This window comes from Aricia agestis, chromosome 4 (genome assembly GCF_905147365.1).
Source record: "Aricia agestis chromosome 4, ilAriAges1.1, whole genome shotgun sequence".
NCBI lineage: Eukaryota > Metazoa > Arthropoda > Insecta > Lepidoptera > Lycaenidae > Aricia > Aricia agestis.
The window spans coordinates 9,889,857-9,909,942 of NC_056409.1; the positions used below are offsets into that span (position 1 = coordinate 9,889,857).

A 20,086-nucleotide genomic window follows, 5' to 3' on the forward strand; every position below is an offset into this window, starting at 1 on the left:
TTAGTCCAAATTTTGTTTCTAATGGCCATAATACCTTTTTTTCCGACGGGAAATGCATTGAAGCATCCCGGTGGGATTGGGGACTCCCCCACGAGTATATGGGGCTCGCTGCGGCCGTAAGGATGGTAAGTGACCGCAGTCCTACCCACTAAAACCCGCTAAGTCAAAAAAGATATAATTGAGTAAACAAAGAATAATCGGCCAAGTGCGAATAATCGGCCAAGTGGGCTCGCACACAAAGGGTTGCGTACCATTATAAAATAGAGCAAAAATAGTAAAAAATTGTGTTTTTGTATGGGAGCCCTTCTTAATTACTTATTTTATTTAAATTTTATTATTAATTATTAAAGTATAAATACAGCTGAGTATTCTGTGTACATTTCAGGTGCCTACCTGCTGTCATTATTGATACCGAGCAAAAAATATTTGAAAAATCACGTTTGTTGTATGGGAGCCCCCCTTAAATATTTAATTTATTTTGTTTTTAGTCTCAATAATAGGGTCCCGTTTTTACCCTTTGGGTACGGAACCCTAAAAAACCAATATCCTTTGATACTTGAATTTCAGCCATTGCAGTAGTAAATTGCAATGCAATTGCAATTCCAACACGCAATGAAGATTGAAGTCCTCTACGACAGTCAAGTGGCTAACAAAGCGGCCATCGGGTGTGCGGGTTCGTTGACATCATCCTATTGTCAATCATATTTGGACGATAGTGCAATACGAGTTCACGTCGTGATGCGACCGTCACGTAAACTGTTTTTAAATAGTAATTCAATCTATGCACTTGAATAACTAAACATAAAATTATTCCAGTCAAACGATGGTTGTCGTATTTGGTGAGGACAAAAATGACTCGATTCACAATCTAGTTTGTCTTCTAAGAAGGCGAGTGCCTACTAAAACTTACCTATAGTTTTGTTGATCCAGTCCGCCAAGTCTTCCTGCAGGGGGAACAGCTGTCTCGCCTGCGAGTACAGTATCTTCTCCCTGTAGAAGTCCTCCTCGTCGGAGCACGGGGTCTGGGCGGCCAGGGCGCAGTCCGCCCGCTCGAAGCTGCTGCTCATCTTCCTGTTGACTACGATGTCGCCGTGGCCCACGTGCCGCTCCTCCTGCTTGCCCTCGAAGGTGCTCCGGACGTACTCGAAGGCATTGGTCCTCTCGAAGGCGTTGAAGATCCTATCGTAGTTGCCGCTGAGCGGTCTGTCGAAGCTCTTGGGCTCCACCGTGGGCGACGTCACCGACCAGGACGCCCGGCTGCCGATCGCCGTTGGACCGCAGCGGTAGTAAGCCATTTTAGCTCAGCAACCTGTAAAAAAAAACAAAATTTAATGACAATACAAGGTGTTGTAAATTTGCAGTGCACTGGAATTTAAATTGAATTCACGACATTTATGCCCAAAGTAAATTAATAATGTAAACGACTTGACAACTCAATTTACGTACTGCTTGCACAAGAACCATTAACTAAAAATGTCGAGTGCTCAAGTAGCAAATACGTCGTAAAACATACACTAATTAATTAATATTCGTTACACTATTATTGAACAATTACAATGGCTGGTTATGACTTATGGGAATGTTTGACTTTGAAATGGCTTTGTTTGACTCTCACAATGGGATCCCATTGTGCTCTCCTTAGCCTTGAATCTTGTGGCAGAATGGCGGTCACGACGACGCTCCACAGTCCCACAAATCTAAATTCGAGTTTATTTGCATGCCTGCGGGCTATTTATTATCCAATACGTATGTATCTTCAGTAGAATCTAAAATGGAAAACAAATTCGCTATCTGCTTTGGTTACAAATTAGTTTTTATTATTCGTAGCAAATTGTCCTTTAAAGATACGAAGCATGAGGAACAGCTGATTATTTTAAAGATTGAGGTAATATGCGTTTTTATGAAATATAATTACGTTCGGAATTTGTACTTAAAACTTACACAGGAGGTAATGTGTCATAATAATTATTGTGGTAAGGTGCAGATTGTGAATTCGTTTCCAAATAGTAATTTTGAACAAACCATATTATTCATATATTTTCCCCCTATTTTTCAAGGAAAATATTAATTATACAGGTGTAACAAAACTAAGTGATAAATTTGCTCTTTCAGCGCTGCTACTTTCACAGTAAAATCTATATTGAGGGACACATATACACCCTAAAGTATTTAAATCATTTATCACTTTAGTTTTGTTACACCTTGTAAAGTACATACTTACATAGGTACGCATTATAAGCCCTATACTAAACCGCGGAAGAATAGAACCTTACCAGCTAAGTATGACCCAATCTTCGATCACTAATATACTAGTGATCGAAAGACCCAATAATAATCTATACTTATAATAAAATCGTAGAGGTAAAATTTTTGTACATTGAAAATAAACTTGAAAAAACGAGTCAGGGGCATGTAAGAAGAGTAGTAGAACACATTTTAACTGTTTTTGAAATTTTTGTTTCTCTGTCTGTTTGTCTGTTTGTACAGGCTGATCTCTGAATCCGCTGGACCGATTTCAATGAAATTTGGCATGATGATACCTTACATCCCTGGTCAACATCTTAGATACTTTTTAACCGACTTTCAAAAAAGGAGGAGTTAATGTTTACTTTACTGTTTGTGGTCAGATTTTCAAAATTCTTTTTTTGTTGTATACATTGCCCGAATTTGATACCATGTTTACAATAAAATCGGCCAAGTGCGAGCCAGGCTCGCGCACGAAGGGTTCCGTACCGTTATAGAAAAAAAAAATAGGCCAAAAATTGTGGTTTTGTATGGGAGCCCCCTTAAATTTTAATTCTATTCTAATTTTATTATTTGTTAATAAATTACACATAATATAATTAAGAATTCTGTGAAAATTTCAACTGCCTGCCTGTTGTCATTATTGATATCGAGCAAAAAAGGCCAAAGAAATCATGTTTGTTGCATGGGAGCCCCCCTTAAATATTTATTTTATTTTATTTTCAGTATTTTTTGTTATAGCGGCAATAGATATACACAACCTGTAAAAATTTCAGAACTCTAGCTATAACGGTTCTTGAGATACAGCCTGGAGATGGACAACGGAGTCTTAGTAATAGGGTCCCGTTTTTACCCTTTGGGTACGGAACCCTAAAAACGGTGACTTGATAAGTAATGGAATTGAAGGAACTCCTCGAAATTAACAACGACTACCAAAGTGATTATCAATTCTAGCAAAGGTCGATCTTTAAAACTTTTCCTAATATTCGTAAATGATTATATCCAAACCCTGGATGGATAATGGATATAGACCACTGCGTATCTTAATTCGTTACCGGCCATGGAAATTTTAAATTCAAACTTTACGGATCTAAGTCACTAGCATCAGTCGAGCACATAGGTAGAAATGGTAGAATATGGACGACCGAAGGCAGTATGTTTGAATAAACCTCTCATCATGTTCTCTGGGAGAGTTTTTTCTGCCAAGACGAAAGAACTACAATGCTAGGCAACCTACAGTGTAAATCTGATGTCGCATACTACGGTGATATCGTGGACAGCGCTATAAGAACTTAATCCGTGCCTTCAAGCGTTTTTGTCACAATAATTATTATTGGCAAACAGTCCACAACAAATTCCAATATTAATTAAGACTGGGTTGCACCAACTAACTTTGACTTTAACCTTAACTATAACCGGAAAAATTGACAGATATCGTATGAGAATATGGGGTGTTTGGACGCCATATTTAACTTTAACTACAACCACGCCTCTGGTGCAACCCAACCTTAGCTATACCTACTGTGGCCCCCATCCCCTGTCCACGCCAAGCGGTCTTCAAAGAAAGGATTTTTCAAAACGATAAGTATCTGAGGTTCAAGTTTCCTGGGTCTTTGATGTAAATTAACAATTACGTGTGTAATATAGATCCAACTAAGATAGTCGTAGATGGGTGTTTAATTTTCTAAATCTCGATTTTAATAACATACATTCACGCGGACGAAGTTGTGGGCAACAGCTAGTATCTAATAAGACTACAGAACTAACTAAGTAGTATAGTATAGTATAAATGATGTACTTTTCATCAAAAATGTTTAAATCAGGGCGGATGGAACGGAGTGGCACCATGGTCGTAATCTATGGGCTCTTGCCACGGAAATATAAAAAATATTGATCTAATCAAATTGGGACTGTGCATGAAAATTGTTGAAAACATTATTATGTGCTTTACTCGAATGAAAATGAATTCAACGCCCACGTTTTAGGGCTTCATTTTGAACGTGGATTTTACAGGAAATATAAAGATGGCACGCAAAATGCAAATATAAAGGGTTGCCGGCGCTGCGGCGATATGGCTTCGATGCTGTGATATTATATCGATTTAAAGTTTACTGAACCTTTCTGTCTGGTGATTCTAAATAGAGCAATAGATATAGGACAGCTGTGTGAGTTAAATGTTGGCTTCAAAGTTCAAAGTAAGGTTTCCCTTTTTCAGTAAGTTTTTTTAAGTAGGTACTTCCGTAATTTTAAGAAAAATTATCTTGTAGTTAGACGGAGTTTTACATAATCACAGCCAACATTCTTCAAGGCTCTCAATCGGGCCTTGATAATGCCAATCAGTTTGCTATTATCGCAAAATCCAATTTCAAATAAACCAATAGCGTGACTGTTTTACGACGGCGAGGTAGAGCTACCGGTTACTACGGTCATATCATAAAATATAGTGCCTTTAGAAGTACCTATAGGTAGATGTGTGCATAGTTATTATGACGAAAAGTTAGTCAAAAGTCGTGCAAAACGTGATCCAAAATTAAACATAAAAATTGCACAGCAACAGTGAAAAAATATTAACGTGAAACATTGCAATTTGCAACCGAACGCTACCAAGAGCAATACAAAAGATGTTGAATTTCGCAAGAGTACTTACTCTAAATAATGCATTCCAACACATTACTACAAAGTACGCCCACCCGGGAGCGGCGCGAGCTCGGAGCACCCTTCACGAGAACGTCTAAGCAATAACGCACCGACTCGTCAACGTCACTCACCAAACAAAAACCTATTATACCCGGGTCAACTCGCAAAATCACGATCACGCGACTGACGCCTATATCAAAACGCATTAAGAAACACAATCGTGTGAACAATTCGGCATTGTCTGCCGGCCCGCCCTTTGTACTCGAAGCCTACGCGGACCTACGAATAGGTCAAGTTGAGCGGGCGCAACGAATAAATTTACGCAAATCACACGTCGCTACTGTAATTTATTTAAAACTCACAGCCATAATAAATCTTGTGCTTCTATATGGTAACGATGAAAAGGATAAATGTGGTACACGAGACACGAATTATTGACTGAAGCGGAGCTCTTGACTCCTGAGGTACTAACATGGGCTTAATTGCACTTAGCTGCGTAAACGCTGAGCAGAGCTTGCTATGAAATACGTCACATCGAAGAGTATCATGTTATGTCAATTGTAAAGAAAACGACCTGTGTGGTTTAATATACGTTTCATTAATTCCAAGCTTTAAATATTCCAACTACAGTCTACAGATCTGATCTTTAAAAATTGAACCAGGCAGATCATCATTAATCAAAACATAAGGCGTGCCTACCTCAGCTCACCGATCATTCCTTGTCACATGAAGCTTGTTTAAAGCCGCGGAAGATTTCGAAGTTAAGAAACCACAGACATATTTATAAGGATCGTGAAATATTCTCGAGCGTATAAGGAATGTCCAATCTAGATGAATGTACGGCTAATCGGCAGACAATCGCAGTGTCCGAGACATTCCCGCGTCTCCAGGCTCGAGAGCGTTGCTCCTGCCTCCAACTCCTTAATTGGATAATAGCATTCACTTCCGCATATCAGCACTGAAGTTAAGATTAATCTCGAGAGTCAAGACCACAATGAGTAATTTGGTACTAGCTACATGTTTGCCCGTAACTTCGTTCGGGCGAAATTCAATTATGGCGCGGAAAGCTTATATTTCCCATCTGTTAGGTACGTCATGTTCTCTCCTAGAAGTCAAAGAATCTACATACCAATACATCCAAACCTCAGCGGTTTCAGTGCGAAGAGTTTACACTTTACAGATAGACGGACATAATTCCGCACTTATAATATTACAATGGATTAGTGATTTCCTTTTGTCCTAATTAATGTCTATTCGTTAAGAACATAAGTAAAGTTTTCACAGAGCCAGTACTGGCTGCCAATAAGACTGGCAGCCATATTGGCTTGGTTTATGCTTATATATTATACTTTAGAACGTCTCACAACTGTGTGCACCCTCATCCGTGATATTCCTGAGAACCACTTGTACTCTCAGAAGGGAGTCATCAACAGTAACAGGGATATACCCTTCACTCTTCAGTGCTCGAGGATGACAATTGACAGTAACCAAGTATCTTTAAAGCCTCGCATAATAGACTTCTAATATAGATAATTGAAGGGGGCTTAAGATGACGTATCCTCCTTACATCGTATTACCTTCTACAAGAAAACATTAGCGATTCGTTGGGCTATTACAGCTCAATCTTGCACCGCTAGCTTGAGTTTTTTCTGAATGTAATAACTAATTTTGTTCTAGTAAAATAGGTGAGGTGCCCGCAGCCGGTTCATTTACCCACTTTTCACCAGATTTCTTGTAAGCTATTGGTGTCCGACCGCAGAACCGTTGTCGACACCGCATATTGTCGCTTTCATCAGTGTATCGGGTTACAGGCTACCGCTAGGTTATGCATCGGATGTCTAGAATTCTAGACAAATGGTAATTGTTTTCTTTATACTTCTCTCGCTCTACGCTAGAAATGAATTCTCTAAAGTTTATTAATAACTAGTGGATCGGCTGATGCTAGAGACATAATATTTAAAGATTGTACTTAAGACTCGTCGTAAAACCGGCTCGTTGAAAACAAAGATGAGGAACAACAAAAGCCAGCATTAAATTCATTATATTTCACAGTTCACACCGAAGTCTAAAAATAGTCGAAAATAACTTGTTCTCGCTAGGGGTATAAAACATGCACGTTACGTAAACGCATCGGGCATTGCATAGCGATAGCTCGCCTTTATGAAGCCGAGAATACGTTATATTGTTTATTTTGTTGGCTGTACGTGTTTGCTCTAGACACAATAGGGCGGGAGCGGTCAATACGGCACAAGTTACGAGATTGGGCGATGTGAAAATTCACAAAATATGTTTGAAGGTAGAGCCTAGAGGTAACTGTACGATTTTTAAATCAAATTGTACTGGTTGTTCTGTTTTTCTGTTGTTAGCTAACTAACTAGCTTTGTAAAAGGCCGGCGGCATTAGATTTTGGTTTGGCGTGAACATACAAAGTCTTATATCACCGAAAAAAGGATGTAGGTACCTAAACCACAAATGCAAGCGCCATACACAATCTTCTATGGCGAATCCAAGAAATGTCCAGCTCTTTGTACTGCTAATCTGATTCTTCTGTTAGACTTAAAAATACCGCGCAGAAATTCAGCCTTCAGCAGCATTGAATTTACAACTAGTGTGCTTGCTCTGTCATTCACGCTCCGCTCGCAACATGTGAGTTGTGACTTGTGAGACTTGTGACCTATACATTTTTTCACAATTGGTCGCTTAAGCTTATGCCCTGTCCCGTATCACAAGGGCGGTGCACCGAGCAGCGGAAGCGCTAGTTCATTGACGGATCGGGCACACTCGCCGACGCAGCACTCACTACACTGACGATGTATTGTTCAGCCCTTCGAAAGAGCAATTAATTAAATGGCCGGAATCGATAAAAACTGTTAGCGCAACTCTCAATTAACTCACAAATAAACTCTGGTGCAACCACCAGAACAAACACCGTAGTGATAATAACGTTTTATTTTATTGGACGTGTTACATACACGTCCAATAAAATAAGTCTCTATGAATACAATATAAATAATAATAATGAGTCTCTATGAATACAAATCTATACTAATATTATAAATGCGAAAGTATCTCTGTCTGTCTGTCTGTCTTGCTTTCACGCCAAAACTACCGAACCGATTGTAATAAAATTTTGTATACAGATAGTCTAAAGCCTGAGAAAGGACATAGGCTACTTTTTTACTGAAAAAAAGCGTTGTAAGGGGGTGAAAATGCGTAAATTTGTTCAAATTAAGTTAGTTAAAAAAAAAATCAAATATATACGTGGGAGAGCCATGCTTCGGCACGAATGGGCCGGCTCGACCGGATAAATACCACGTTCTCACAGAAAACCGGCGTGAAACAGCGCTTGCGCTGTGTTTCGCCGAGTGAGTGAGTTTACCGGAGGCCCAATCCCCTAACCCCTACCCTATTCCCTTCCCTACCCTCAACTATTCCCTTCCCTTCCCTACCCTCCTCTATTAACCTATTCCCTCTTAAAAGGCCGGCAACGCACTTGCAGCTCTTCTGATGCTGCGAGTGTCCATGGGCGACGGAAGTTGCTTTCCATCAGGTGACCCGTTTGCTCGTTTGCCCCCTTATTTCATAAAAAAAAAAAAAAAAAAAACAAAATAGATGGCGCCGTGCGTCTCCTACATCGCGCTAACGCTTGCCCAGAAGCCGTTCTATAAGTGGTGGTATTATCATATTGTCTGTTTTTTCGATTGTTATTTCTTTTATACGTTACTTATTTTTTATATTAAATCAGTACTTTATCTATGCAGTGACGTAACCTTAAACCTATCAATGATAAATAGTTTATGGGTAAATTTGTGTAATTGGGGGGCTAAATTAACTTAAAAAATTTGGCATAAAATATAAAGATTAATTTAAAAAATTGAAATATTATATGCACAATAATATATAGATAGATAGGAAATTATAAATACTAGCGGACCCAACCCAAAAGTCTTTGTCCTGTCTATCCATAACTAGGTACATACATTACACAAAAAATAATTAAAAGGGCATTTTCCAGTGGACCCAACTATGAATCTTAACCATTCTCAAAAGACACACAATAAAGAATCATCAAAATCGGTCCAGCAATTAAGGAGGAGTTCAGTAACATACACAACACACGCACACGAAAAAGATGGATCGCGTATCCATCTTTTTCGTGTGCGTGTGTTGTCCAATATAATTGGACTTTCTGAGATAAGAAGAGAAGGTAATAATATTGTAGAAAATGAATGGTGCATTTTTTGCTACTACGGTGAAAGCAAAGGCCAAAAAGGAGTTGGTTTTCTAATAAAAAAGGATTACAGAACAAGTATAATAGAATTTGTTGCCATCTCAGAAAGGTGGCTCTGCTTGTCATGAACATAAACTGCTTAATAATTTCACTTATACAAGTGTACGCACCCACAGAGCAAAGCACCGATACAGAACTTACAATTATAAACACAAAATTCAAGAAAAAAGTAAATCAAAGATGGACGTGGCTATCTTCCGACGGCTCTACTAAAAATGAAATAGATTACATACCATCAAACATGAATTTTACTAACATAGAAGTTTTAAGAAATATACCCTACCCATCGGACCACAGACTTTCGAGAGGCACTCTAGAACTACAAGAAAAAACGAAGAGCAGAAAATATTTTTCCAGACAAACATCTAAACTTGTCACAGAGGAAGAAAAGTCCAATTACCAGAAACTACTTAAAGAAAAACTAAGTAGAGATGCAAATATAAACATGCCTACTTCCCAGCTCTACAACGTCCTTGAACAATCAATTATAGCAAGCCTAAATGAATGCAAAAGCACAAAATTACAAGAAAAATTTGAAATGTCAGCTGAAACTAAGAAACTTATTAAAAGAAGACAACATCTGAGACTCTTAAATAACAAAACAAGTGAAGAAAAACTTGAATTAAAATATTTGTACAAGAATATAACATTAAAAATGCAAGACGAATATGACCAATTCAAATTTAAAAAATACGAGAAATGTATAGAAAATACACGTGGGATTAAAAGATGTCAGGAATTACTAAACAATAATAAACAATGGATTCCAAAATTCAAAGACTCTGAAAAATGCACTGGAAATAGAGAGGAGCTTATTTCTATTGTGACCAACTTCTACAAAAAACTATATAAGAGTAGACATAAGGAGAGTTTAGAAGCAAATATGACCAACAAAGACTCAAACACGGTAAACATGTTTACTGTCAAAGAAATACAGCTGGCTATTAAACGCCTAAATAACAACAAAAGTCCAGGCTCAGACTATATTTCCAATGAATCTCTGAAAGTAGGTGTAAATGTACTGGCTGACATTATAACATATATATTCAACAATATCCTTGAAGAAAAAACTGTTCGAATACAATGGACACTGTCAGATATCGTACTACTCTACAAAAAAGGAGACCCTACGAACCTAACAAATTACAGACCAATTAGTATGATGTCTTCTCTGTATACGCTGTTCTCTCAATGTATCCTGGCAAGAACTGGACCAAAAATCGATAGCAAGCAGCCAGTAGAGCAGGCGGGTTTCAGGTCTGGATTCTCAACAATAGACCATATTCAAGTTATAAATAAGCCAAGTAGTCGAAAAACACAGAGAATTTAATACGCCTCTTTATCTGGCCTTTGTCGACTATAAAAAGGCATTCGACACTATATCACACGAATCTATTTTAAGAGCTCTACAATATCATGGAATTGACGAGACATATATCCACATAATTATGAACATCTACAAAAACTGTAAAAGTAGAATCAAACTAGACAGAACTGGTCCGTACTTTAAAATAGCTAGAGGCACAAGACAAGGTGATCCTCTATCTCCAAAAATTTTCATAGCTGTACTCGAACTTATCCTACATAATGTAAATTGGGCTGAATCTGGCATAAAAATAAATAACAGATATCTAAGTCACCTGAGATTCGCAGACGACATCGTGATTTTTTCGAACAATGCGTCAGAGATAGAGGAAATGCTCAATACTCTACATAGAAATAGTAAAAACGTTGGCTTAGAAATCAACTTTGAAAAAACAAAAATAATGACGAATTATGTAGAGAAGCGGGTAAAAATAGACGGTCATGAAATAGCTTACGTAACAGAATATATCTATCTGGGAAAATTAATATCATTTCACGATACAGATAGTAAAGAAATTGAGAGAAGAATATCAATCGCATGGAACCGCTACTGGAGTCTTAAGTATGTTTCTAAGTCGAAAATGCCAATAAAATATAAAAAAGAACTTATGGATGCCTGTATTCTACCAACACTAACCTATGCTTGCCAAACATGATCTCTTACTGAACAAAACACGAAGAAGATCCAAATCTGCCAAAGAGCTATGGAACGAAGTCTACTGGGAATAAAACTAACCGACAAATACAGAAACACCTTTATTAGAGATCAGACCCAACTACGAGATATAATAGATCACGCACTAAAACTCAAATGGAGGTGGGCTGGACATATTGCACGATATAAAGATGGCAGGTGGACAAAGTCGATTACTGCATGGCAAGGACCTAGATGAGGGAAATGCCGACCAGGACGTCCACACAAACGATGGGCAGACAGCGTACGAGCAGTGGCCGGCAGTCACTGGATAGATGTGGCACAAGACAGGGAGTGGTGGTCAAATTTGGAGGAGGCCTTTACCCAAAAGGAGGTTCCAAACAAATAAATTAGTATGACGTATCACTATGTGACAAAAATAATTAAATTTTTAAATAATAATCAATAATTATGACTTTGCTAATTTTGTGACATCTTTTTATTTTAATTGTGATGTTTAATTTAAATGTGACAAAAATAATTAAATTTTAATAGTTTTATACTTATTAACTTTATATTAGATTCGTATATATGTTTTAAATTCTCCTTGAAATAATAATTATTAATTTTAATATTAATCAATAATTTTGACTTTGCTAATTCAGTGACATTTATATAATTTAATTGTACTGTAAATATTTATCACTTCTATTATTAAATTGCTATAATGTCTGAAATTTATTGAATATTGTAAATTAATTTTTTGTCATTATTATTGCTGATTCAAAAATGTAATTTATTAATTTGTTAATTGGAACAAATAAAAGGGTTTTTATTTTTATTTATTTTATTATTTATGAGGATGCGGTAACGGTTGAGGAACCCAAAATATTGCGGAAATTCCTCATTATGAGGAAGCGGAAGAGGAATTCTCAGCAACCCTACTGACACTGCACAGCTGTTTTTATTTAAGGGGTACCAGGGTTTTTTTTTATTAAAGCTTTTGACACCAATTTTGTTGACATCGCGCGCTATAAACTGAAGTCCACGCGGACGAAGTCGCGGGCAACAGCTAGTACAAAATATATATGAAAAGCAGAGATGAAATAAGCAATTATAGACCCATATCCATATTAACATCCCTATCCAAAGTGCTTGAACGAATTATGAATAGAAGGCTTATGGATTACCTTGAAAAAAACCACATCCTCTCTACATCTCAGTACGGTTTCCGTGCTAGAAGGTCCACTCATGACGCCGTTCATGATCTTACTGACCACATAATCAAAAAACTAGATGACGGTCAAAAAGTCCTGGGAATCTTCCTGGATATAGCTAAAGCGTTCGACACTATCTCTGTTGCCACCCTTATAGACAAGATGGAAATATTAGGCATTAGCTTCAACTGTTCAAAGATTTCCTAACCGGGCGCACGCAGAGCGTTAAAGTAGATGACTACTTAAGCAGTGAACTCGTCACCACCCACGGTGTCCCACAAGGCAGCGTGATAGCTCCGACCCTGTTCCTAATCTACGTTAACGATCTGTGTGCGCTCAACCTATCAAACGGACAAATTTTCACCTTTGCAGACGACACTGCTCTCCTATTTCACTCGGACACTTCGGATAACGTATACGAGCTCTCTCAAAAGGGCCTAAACACAGTATCAGAGTGGCTACGTAATAATATCCTGTCACTAAACACAGACAAAACAATATACATCCCTTTCTCTATACGCAAATCCCCTTCCCCCAAACCATCCCCCTGCCTCAAAGTACATTCCTGCACTAATCCTCCTACAATGTAATGTTCCTGCAGGACCTTGGTGTGATCCTAGATTCTTCTCTTAGCTTCAATACCCACATGGAGGCTCATGCATCTAGAATACGAAAACTTATTCCAATATTTAAGAATTTAAGAGATGTGGCGGATGAAGCTACAAGAAGATCAGTTTACTTTGCTCTCTGCCAGTCACTGCTCACATACTGCTCTTCTCCAACTGGAACGTGCTCAGAGAGCAGTCCTTATAGTTTCTTATGGCCTTCCATATCTTTCTCCTACCCAAGACCTCTACCAAAAGACAAGGGTACTAACAGTACGACAACTATTCATTCTCCACACAATACTCAAACAGCACAGTCTCCTATCTTACGAACAAACGTCATCCCAAGGGAAGAGACGACACAATCCCGTCAACACTAATAATAATAGACTTTTTCGTACCCATTTAAGTAACCATTTCTTTTGTTTTATTGGGGGATATCTATACAATAAAATAAACAGATGTGAAAAAATACACAACCTTACAAAAGCAGTTTGTAAAAACCGACTTACCAAATGGCTCCAAAATCTAAGCTACGACGATACTGAAAAGTTAATGGCAGTCCCAGATCTATAGACAGTAATTAAGTACACATTCCCACACACGCATGTCGCACACACTCACACAGGCACACACACACACACACACACACTACCTCACACACACCACATGCACACACAAACACACACACATATACGCACACACACAGATGCACATACACACACCTTCTTTACATTTTATATACTACACAATATTCATACTAACCTGACTTCACCATCTCTACCTTTAAAAATATTTTTTCTTATGTAATCTTAAACTGGAACATCTACTTCTAAACATAATTATTCTTTTGTAGAGCTTCTTAATCTGGGATAGAGGCCTGGTGTCCTGAAATACAGGCTCAAGCCCAGTTTAGGCACCAGTCTCCCACATGAAACCTACCGATAATGTGCCATTTGTCGAGCTATTTATGTCTACAATTATACTACTTTAATCTACAATTATAATCATACTACTTTGTGTCTATAATTATGTACCTACTTTCTGTCTTTTAATATTATGTGGTGAGAAATAAATAAAATTATTATTATTATTATTATTACATATATTGTGGTTATTACGATTTGATAGCTCAAGCCTAGATGACCCTTCCTTTGTTATTCGGCGTCTAGTAGCTATTTTGAACTGCCTTGTCTTATTTTGCATTGAAATTGTGACAATATTGGCGCAACATTGGAGTCGCATGTCGGTTGTCGCGGTTCGTGGTAGCGTGGATCTAGTCGCCTCCATCTCTATTCTCTACCACGCTAAAATAGCAACAGTCTCTTATTGTTACGACATTCCCTTCTTTACGTGGATTTTGGGTCATTTGGCAGGCGGCGTTTCCTTCTTTGTGACCATAATAGACACGAGAACCTATTTACATTTTTATGTTGAGAAATGTTTTGATGCTTATGCTCTACAGTCTACAAAGTTACATATATTGTTAAAGTCACCGTTAAAGTAAGTATTTTAAATGTGGCTTAAATCTCAGGCTATTATTTTCGTCTATGAAATAACATGTGCACACAGATCACAGTGCACACGAGTGAGAAAACATGTGAAGCAAAATTCGAGGTATAAGAACCTTATACCTCGAATTTTGCTTAAGGTAGAAGAATTTAATTCCCTCTTAAAAGGCCGGCAACGCACCTGCGGCTCTTCTGGTGCTGCAAGTGTCCATGGGCGACGGAAGTTGCTTTCCATCAGGTGACCCGTTTGCACGTTTGCCCCCTTATTTCATAAAAAAAAAGAATCGGGGCTCTTTGGAAATTCCTGTCAGTGTGTAGACTGTAGAGTAAGCAGTGGGTTTTCGCTTTATTAGACCACCTACACACGACAAATCTTCGCATTATCAAGTAGTAGTGGCAAGCGCTCACTGGCTGCAGCAGTTAGCCTCCTTACTGGGAAACGGCCCATCAAACAGTTAGCCTAATTCTTCACTCAATTGCCATTTGTTTCCAGTCTCTTATTGTTAGGCCTATTTGAAGAATCATTAAAAATATAAGGTTTATTTACTTATTATTAATTGGTTAATGGTTCATAAGACAATTTGTTTTTGTCTAAAACGAGAGAATATAAAAAATTTACCGGCTACGGTACGTTCTTACTTTTTCTAGCTAATACAACCTACTAAACTAGAAATAGGACAAGTGAGTGTATATTTAAATTATTAATTTATAGGCACAAAACTTGCTAGGTCGTTAGCGATGCGTATCAAAATACAAAACCTGATGCAACATAGATAGTTAACGCGTTGGCAAGTTCGAAGTCAAGTCATTGTTTTGTAAACTTTATGTATACCGGGCCAGTGGGGTATTTGCATGTACCGTAGTGCCGTACTCATCATTGTGCTTTCCTCCTCGGAACCACCAGAGCGGCACGGCAGCCTACATCGCCTGGCGCTAAATCAATCAATGTTACGATGAAATTTATGGATACTTCATATTACAGATGCGAAAGTGTGCCTGTCAGCCTAAAATCCGTTTAGGCGTTTGTGATGGGGATTGAGATACTTTGAGTCTCGGGAAAGAACAGGAGAGCTAAAATGGTCGTATAGCAATTCCTCTAATCAATTCACAAAATAAATTGTCAAAACTGTCAAAGTCACGAATGTCAAATTTAGACCAATTCAATTGGTCTAAATTCGTATCGTCTGTCAAGCGCCCAAAATGGGTGTCTTACACTAAGAGCATTTCGATACATTTTCGAAAATGGTTTGACAGTTCGTGACAGATGAAGGGCTAATTTGACATTCGTGAGTTTGACCAATTCAATTGGTTTATATTCGTACTAATTTGACATTCGTGACTTTGACAGTTTTGACAGTTCATTTTGTGAATTGATTGAGAGGAATTGCTATACGACCATTTTAGCCCCGCAGAGTTAGGTTACATTTTATGGGAAAATGTATGAATCCCGTGGCCGCATAATAAAAATTATGCAACGAAGTAGTCGGCAACGTCTAGCCTTCAATATCATTAATTTTAGACGAGTCACATGTTTTGTGTTAGAACACAGAATCTATATATTATATTAATACGTGAGAGAAAAACTTTGTAACCCTTTTTACGAAAAATGGGTAAACGTAGGTGCATGAAAGTTTATATGGTGAAGGAGTGCATCGAGCTAATATTATTTTAAAATTATGCTTTTATCATCATATATATTTTTAACAAATAAAACGTTACACACACTACGACACTACTACTAGGAAAAATGACAGATTTTTGAGTGACAAGCTTATACATACGAATTATACTCTTTTCTTTATGGTTGAAGTCTATTGACAACAAGTTGACAAATTGAAAATGGATTATTGTTTTTTTTAATTTAATTTTAGATACTATTATTAGACAATGCTTAAACGGCCAGTCTGAGATCAGCTGAGTCCCAGAGACAAGAATTGAAAAAAACTATGATGAAGTCAATATTTTTTACAAAATATAGGTAGCAGTCCTAATGTAGTTGCAAGTAAGGTCGAATTTCGACCATTGGGCGATCTCTAGTATATATTAGTTGTACCAAGTTAGAATAAAGAATTGGTATTGCTGAAAAATAATGGTTATATCTTATAAGACACGAGCTTTTGCCCGCGGCTTCGCTTGCGTTAAGAAGTATTATTATATACAAACTTTCATCCCCTATTTGAACCCCTTGGGGCTGGAATTTATCAAAATCCTTTCTTAGCGGATGCCTACGTCATAACATCTACCTGCATGCCAAATTTCAGCCCGATCCGTCCAGTGGTTTGGGCTGTGCGTTGATAGATCACTATGTCAATCAGTCAGTCACCTTTGAGTTTTATATATTACTAGCTGTTGCCCGCGACTTCGTCCGCGTGGACTTCAGTTTATAGCGCGCGATGTCAACAAAATTGGTGTCAAAAGCTTTTATAAAAAAAACCTGGTACCCCTTAAAATGCCTTAAATCAATACAGCTGTGCAGTGTGCACACAATAAGTACTTAATTTTTTTATATTAAACTTTATATTTTATGCCAAATTTTAAAGCTTATTTAGCCCCCCAATTACACAACTTTACCCATAAACTATTTATCATTGATAGGTTTAGCCCCAATTTCACCAACGTCTGTTAGTGTTAACAGCTTGTTAAAATGTCCTGTCTTCTCTTTCATTCATATGAAAAACGAAACAGCTAACGTGATACTAATTCGAGCATTAACTTTAACAGTCGTTGGTGAAATTTGGTCTTAAGGTTACGTCACTGCCTGCACAGATAAAGTACTGAGTTATTTAATACCGTAGAATAGATATAACAATCGAAAAAAATCGAGACTTAAATGTAAGATGATACCACCTCTTATAGAAAGACTTTTGAGCAAGCGTCAGCGCGATGTAGAAGACGCACGGCGCCATCTATTATGAATTTTTTGAACAAATTTACGACCTTTTTTCCAGTAAAAAAGTAGCCTATGTCCTTTCTCAGGCTTTAGACTATCTGTATACAAAATTTCATTACAATCGGTTCAGTAGTTTTGGCGTGAAAGCGAGACTGACAGACAGACAGACAGACAGAGATACTTTCGCATTTATAATATTAGTATAGATTATGTGCACACTGCACAGCTGTTTTTGGGTATTTTGATTAATTAAGGGCCGCGCTACACCGGAATGGCAGCGGCGAGGCGAGCACTTTCAGCGCTGCCATTCCGGTGTAGCGCGGCCCTAAGAGGGGTACCACTTACCAGGGTTTTAAAAAGTTTTTAAATTTGACACAAATTTTGTTGACACCGCGCGCTATAAACTAAAGTCCACGCGGACGAAGTCGCGGGCAACAGCTAGTTATGAATAAAAACAATAATATATAATAAAGTAAGTATGATTAGTTCTGTTACAATAATGAAGTAAAAAATAAAACGCCATCTGTTTTCATATATTAGAATTAAAATGTTGATTGCATTGATATATTTTCTGGATGGAATATAGGCCAACACGGTACACTCGAACTCCTTAGAAATGCAGTAGGAGTTCTATAAGATAAGATAGATTGATTATTATTATACCAAGTGATAATATTATTAAACATAATATTCTAACGTATTAAAAACTATAAACAAAAACATAATAACTAATAAGTATGATTAGTTCTATGTAACAATGAAGTAAAAAATAAAACGCCATCTGTTGAATCGTATTAGAACTAAAATGTTCATTGCATCGATATATTTCTGGATTTTTTATAATATTATACATAAAATATATTTAAGATTTTTGAAATATTATTTTAATACACATCCAAGACCCAGGAACATTGAAAACTTTTTGTTCCGCCTGCGGGACTCGAACCTAGGACCCCCGGGATGAGCGCTGGCCACGCGCAATGCGAATTAATTTTCATTGATATTTTCATGGAAATAAGATATTTTCCCACATCAAAATGTAGCCTATGTCCTTTCTCAGACTCTAGAATAACTGTGTACAAAATTTCATTGCAATCGGTTCAGTAGTTTTGGCGTGAAAGCGAGACAGACAGACAGACAGACAGACAGAGATACTTTCGCATTTATAATATTAGTATAGATATAGATTTCATGGACGAGAGCTGAACACATTGGTAAAGTTAAATAATTGGATAATTCCACTATTTCCACTTACTCGTATAAAGAATCTGCTGAGATTTGAACTTTTTGTAGCCAACACTATGTCGTTATAGACAATGCGCACAGCCACAAACCTACTTATTCGAATTATCTATATCACGAGCTTTTGCCCGCGGCTTCGCTCGCGTTAAGAAGTAGGTATTATTATATACAAACTTTCATCCCCTATTTTAACCCCTTGGAGGTGGGATTGATCAAAATCCTATCTTAGCGGATGCCTATGTTATAATATCTACCTGCATGTCAAATTTCAGCCCGATCGGTCCAGTGGTTTGGGCTGTTCGTTGATAGATCACCATGTCAGTTATTCACCTTTGAGTTTTATATACAGGGTGTAACAAAAATAAGTGATAATACTTTAGGGTGTGTACGTGTTCCTTGTAGAGAGTTCACTGTGAAAGTAGCAGCGCTGAAAGACCAAAAAAATTTTTCACTTTTGTATGGGGAAACTCGTGACGGCCGTTGCCCATACAAAAGTGAAAAAATGAACTCTCTACAAGGAACACGTACACACCCTAAAGTATTATCACTTATTTTTGTTACACACTGTATATATATATATATATATATATATATATATATATATATATATATATATATATATATATATATATATATATATATATATATATATATATATATATATATATATATATATATATAGATTAAGACAAGACTTTCTACGAGCATACGATAATTAAGTCAGCGAGAGCCTCTTATTAATATAGGTATATCTGATGTGTCTGTCTTCGTGCCTAATTAGTGAATGAAAACATAATTACATCACTGGCACAGTTAGTACGCGATCTCTTATCACTTATCTTTTATGGAAGAATCATTAGATCATCTGTCAGTTGTGTGGGCAGGCGGAAACTTTTGTGATGTTACAACGCAATTAAGAACACCACGGGCAGGTGGCTGATGTATATGGAGTATTATAATCAGTTCACTTTGTTACGGAACCGTTACAAAAACTATGCAATGAGTCATCAATGCAAATAAAAGTTAAATTAGTTTTCGTAAACATTAATTTACGTAAGTATGCGATTAGTACAGACATGCAACTTAGCATAGTAAGTAGCTTATATAATTTCATATATCAAAACGATACTATATGTAAAATGTTATTATATGATATATTATAATATTATCTGCAGTAATATTTAATAAAGCAATTTAAAAGCAATAATGTTGTTAAACTCATTAAATTGATAATTGTTGTTGTATAAACTCATTAAATAAAATTGTCTCAGCTTATTATCATTACCTATTGTAAATCGTTCTGTATTGTGAGTGTAAATCGTAACTAAATCTAATTTGGCTGAGAATTCAAACAATGAACAATGCCTGCTCAGTTATTAATAAACCTAACGATTTGCAAAATTAGTTGCAGGAACATTAACACAAAAAACTTGGATTCCAAATAACATTG

The 20,086-nt window shown here is 37.1% G+C and overlaps 1 protein-coding gene across 3 annotated transcripts in view; it reads right to left on the reverse strand.

The window, feature by feature from the left end:
• The window catches only part of LOC121725864 (GAS2-like protein 3), a 72,324-nt gene that overhangs the window by 15,692 nt on the left and 36,546 nt on the right, over nucleotides 1–20,086 (reverse strand). For all 3 annotated transcript variants that reach the window (XM_042113006.1, XM_042113005.1, XM_042113004.1), the window contains one exon: nucleotides 911–1,309. In XM_042113006.1, the coding sequence (XP_041968940.1) occupies nucleotides 911–1,295 (385 nt within the window). In that variant the 5' untranslated portion in view covers nucleotides 1,296–1,309. The remainder of the gene's footprint in view (nucleotides 1–910; nucleotides 1,310–20,086) is intronic.